Genomic DNA, 4,416 nt, shown 5'->3' with positions numbered 1-4,416 from the left:
CAGAAGTTCTATCTTAGAAATCCCTCTAGAAGTCTCATAAGTCTCTCATACCAATAGTTACATTCACACCCTCTATATAAGGAGTGTCCCCACTCTTCCTCTTTCGGGTACTACCCATTGAGAAGAAGTTGCTACAACAAGATAGTCATGCTCATGATGATTGAAGTGAATCCATTAGATTTTCCTTTGGTAGTGAGCTAAGGGCTATTCACTCGCCAACAACAGCCACTTAAGTGGTCAAGGATAATGCAACACCAATATTATTGGTGCATTGCCTCCCGAAGGACACCCTCCACCACTTGGTTGCTAATGATCTCAATGACTCACTCATCCATCCCACATTAGCCACGGGGGTGTTTTATGACAATATACTCCTAGACCTGGAAGCATACATGCTATTGAGCATATTTCTACCAGCTTGTCCATGCTCATATCCTTGACAAGGGCTTTTACTAGCGCTCATGTCCTTGATGAATAGGATTGTTACTAGTGCTAATTGGGCACCCTTTGTCGTAGAGGCTTTGGATGATGCATTCCCTATATTCTCTCTTATTTGGTGGGTGGACAACTTTTACATCCCTATCTTATAGATTAGCTACTAGGTCTATGATAGCAAAGATGTAGTGTCTAGACTTGTAGAGATGGCCGTGAAGCCTCTTGCTCTTGAGATTTATCACAAATCGATCAATGAGGGATATGTCATCAAGTCTTTCAATGAGCGGCAAATCGTAAATTGAGCAAGGACTGTATCTCATATAGAGATACAGGATTCAAGCAATGTAGTCCCTACATGGTCTCTCCTTCCTCTTGCTTAAGGTTGTAAATTTGTGTACTGGGGCTCCATTGTGTGAGAATCACACAGTGAAGGTGTGTCTCAAGGCCTTATAGGTGGGTCTTTTCAAGTGGGTTTGTGCCCTAAACCACTAATCTACTTAAGGTTCAAAGAAGGTTGCAAGCGGTTGTACTTAGCTAGAAAATAATTCAAGTATGTAGGCATGTTTTGAAGAATTATGGATATGGAGATAGCAAGTTGAAGAGCTAAATATTGAAGTCACATCATTAGAAGCTCAAAAAATTGACATGGAGAACAAGATTAAGTTGTTAAGGAAAAATTCAATTAACAACTTTTTTAAAATGCAAGGAAGTCAAGAAATCTTGCTAGTAACAAAAACTTGCCTTTGGGATTCACGAAAGGAAAAGAAAGTAGCATCAATAACTAGAGTCACTTTTTGGATGTAGTGGTGTTTGAATGAGACTAAGGACCAAGGACCATAAGGTACTAAACTCCATGTTTTTTTAATGGATTGTTTGTGGATTAAGAACCCAGTATGCATAAAAATCAATAAAAATTGTTTGGGTGAGTATGATTTTAGAGCCAAAAGGTCTGGTATATTAGAGCCTGTGGTTCAATTATTGTAAAACTATTTGATGATTCTAACAGTAAAGACCATATTAGAGAGTTTTGGATAATCCCCATACTTTGGGAATTCCAAATGATTACATCTTTGAATCTCCTTATTAGCATATCTTGAGCACACCAACGCTAAATTTGCCAAGCTTATATATTTAGATGCATTTTATTGTGTGTAGACTGTCTCTCTTTGTAGACAAAACAGAACAGTGAAAATATAGCCTTTTTCTTTGTATAAGACATATAGAACACATTCACAAATATACAACGAAGACATTGCACACGTGAATCCATGTTCGAAGGAGCACGTAGCCAATCAATTAAGGGGCCACAAAAAATCAACTTATAACCGTTAAAGAATGCAGAAACAATACATGATGCAGCCGATCGGGAAACGAAGGCTGATCTCCGGCTTGTTGGTGCCAACACCGCGACCACGTACAGGCTTACAGCACCTAGCAAGGTGGAAGGTCGTCCGGTGGGGGAATCACTCTGTCCTCCGTCTTGGGACCGTTCTCGACGACAAAGGCCATGTCCAAGCCTGAGGCAGTGTGGAACTCGAGGTGGCAATGCATGAACCAAACGCCTGCCAGCAGCAAGATTAATTAGACAAGTCTTTGATGAACGTCCTAAGTACGGTATAGTTCCTATATATATTACCTGGATTGTCAGCTCTGAAGCGCAGCGCCGCCCAACCGCCTTGTGGGACGCCGATGGTGTTCCGTTCGGGCGGGTCGACGAGGTTAAACTGATGGGGATCGGTGGTGCTGTTGTAGTTGCCGAAACCTTGGCCCACGACGAAGAAGTTGTAGCCGTGAAGGTGGATGGGGTGGTTCTCGGGGCCCACGATGCTGGTGTCCTGCAGCACAAGCTGGACTGTGGAGTTGAAGGGTAGGTAGCTGAGGCGTGTGCCTGCCTTGGCAAGGATGTTGGTTGGTGGGACGCCCGTGAAGTTGAAGGCAGATGTGGGGTTGTCCGGGAAGTCGGTGACGAAGACGTTGGGCCTCTTGAAGTAGTGGGCTTGCAAGAGAGCCGTCTGGGGCAGTACAAAGGAGATGTTGTTGACGACGCCCGCCACCTTGGCCCCGAGCGTGCAGTTGGGGCATGGGCGTATGGCCAGGCCCACCGTGAAGAAGAGGTGGCGGTTGACTTGGAGGGGCACTCTTGCGGGAAACTCCGGCGACGCCAGGCTGCGCAGGCTGCGGCTGAATTTGGCAGCAGCCGATGTGTCGTTGATATCGGGGAGCGTAGGAAGAGCTGGTGTCGATTTCCTTGAAGATCCAACGTAGGAGATGATCGCAGTAGTTGTTGTGTTGTCGAGCGTGACGTTGGGAGCTATGTATGGCCGCGCAGCCAAATAGTATTTGCCTACTGGCTGGCCTGCCTTGAGGAGCACGTTGGCGGTTTGGCCGGGTGCGATGAATACCGTCTCCACCTCCAGAGGTTTTGTATACACTGCGTCCACCTCCACTACTGTGAGCTTATGTCCGGCCACGCTCAAGAAGAGCTCCCCGTTCACACCCGCGTTAACAATTCGCAGCAAGTAGGTCTTTCCACTCTCCACAGGCACCACAACGGCCCCTACATAAATATGGGCACGTACTGATTGCATCAGCGTCCGATTATATTAATCTAATCTACATTTAATTATGTAAGGTACACACACAATATTACGTGATTATAGAATTAATGCACCTGCAGCCGAGCATGGGTATAAGGCCCCAGGCTGCCCATTGATCGTGTATGCATCCGAGGCATTCGGTGCTCCTCCACTCTGAGCAGCCTGCTTAACTACGGCGTCCACGCTTGCCTTCCACCACTCACCTGTCGAGACGGTTTAGTCATGAGTCGCGTCCATGCAGTAAAAAAGAATGAATCAACAACTAATTACTACGTCGTACCAAGAACAAGAGGGATTTCCTTTGCTGGCTTTGGAAAGGGGTAAGGAGTGCCCTTCTTGGGCAGGACGACGATAGCGCCATACACGGTAGCACGCATCCAAGCCAGGTGGGCGTGCCACCACAGAGTCCCACGCTGCCCGGTAATGGTGAAATTGTAGGTGTAGGAGGTGCCCGGCTTCATTGGGCACTGTGTGATGTAGCCTGGTCCGTCCGCCCAGCCTGTCCGCAGCTGCTTAATCCCATGCCTAAACCAGATAAGAAGATCATCATTAGCGTCCTAATCTGATCCCACTTCAATTATACTATTAATTTAGACGTAAACGAGCCTTTATTTCCTGCAACTTATTATAACTACCAGTGAATGGTAACGTTCTTGTTGGGAAGTTGATTCGTGACCTTCACCAGCACACGATCCCCCTCTCTGGCATACAGGGTTGGTCCAGGAATCTGGCCATTCACGGTTGGGATGGCTTTTGTGGAGCAAAGGCGCGTGACATTCTCATACTTCACCTGCAGGTGCACTAGACAAATATATGACAATATGCAGCGCGTAGGGCTATAATGTACAGTTATAACGCTAGCTTTCACAGAAAATACAAACGATTTCTCCAGTATAAGGCAATGCGGAAGGTGAGCGTTACATGGAACTCATAGCGCCGTGTAATTTGCTGCCCGGACGCTGCTGCTGCTCCTGCAATGGCAATACTAGCGGCACACAGAAAAATGAGCCCCACGGAAATCCGAAGAGTGCGGTCCTGCATGATTGCCGGGCTTTGAAAAAGTCCCTGATGGACTAGCGAGCAGCTACTGCCAGATCTGGCTACGTAATGACTTGCGCGGGGTTTCTATTATATGCTGAGAAGGTGAGTAGCTAGGATCCATCTGAAGCTAGAGGTGCAGGTGGTGTAGTGCCGTTTGTTGCTGCGTCTACTCTTTCGGGCAACACACTGAGAAGCGTAGCACCAAAGCGAGGATTGCAAGGAAGGTGAAGTGACTTGTCTTTATCTTTAATCTACCTAGGTTTGGTTGCCTTGCAAACCAAGGGACTTTAACCACATTCCTACAAGGCAACCAAGGGACTTTAAACACATTCCTATATATAGG

General features: G+C 46.6%; 1 protein-coding gene across 1 annotated transcript; it reads right to left on the bottom strand.

Moving 5' to 3' along the window:
* Positions 1 to 1,731: 1,731 nt before the first annotated feature.
* LOC147633545 (laccase-4-like) lies at positions 1,732 to 4,143 on the bottom strand. Its single transcript, XM_086806649.1, has 6 exons — positions 3,954 to 4,143; positions 3,668 to 3,822; positions 3,313 to 3,557; positions 3,107 to 3,235; positions 2,072 to 2,992; positions 1,732 to 1,997 (listed from the first exon to the last, which is right to left on the bottom strand). The coding sequence occupies exons 1-6, from the start codon at positions 4,071 to 4,073 to the stop codon at positions 1,867 to 1,869; spliced, it is 1,701 nt and encodes a 566-aa protein (XP_086662775.1). The 5' UTR covers positions 4,074 to 4,143; the 3' UTR covers positions 1,732 to 1,866.
* Positions 4,144 to 4,416: the final 273 nt, after the last annotated feature.

This window comes from Cibotium barometz, chromosome 12, assembly GCF_041138505.1.
Source record: "Cibotium barometz isolate CiBa-2024 chromosome 12, ASM4113850v1, whole genome shotgun sequence".
NCBI lineage: Eukaryota > Viridiplantae > Streptophyta > Polypodiopsida > Cyatheales > Cibotiaceae > Cibotium > Cibotium barometz.
This window is presented reverse-complemented; position numbering and strand designations above follow the sequence as displayed.

Coding starts and splice junctions, on each gene's coding strand:
- LOC147633545 (XM_086806649.1), bottom strand. CDS start 4,073: ATGCAGGACCGCACTCTTCGGATTTCCGTGGGGCTCATTTTTCTGTGT. Junction 3,558..3,667: donor AAGAACGTTACCATTCACTG/GTAGTTATAATA, acceptor TATCTGGTTTAG/GCATGGGATTAAGCAGCTGC. Junction 1,998..2,071: donor CTTCAGAGCTGACAATCCAG/GTAATATATATA, acceptor TGCTGCTGGCAG/GCGTTTGGTTCATGCATTGC.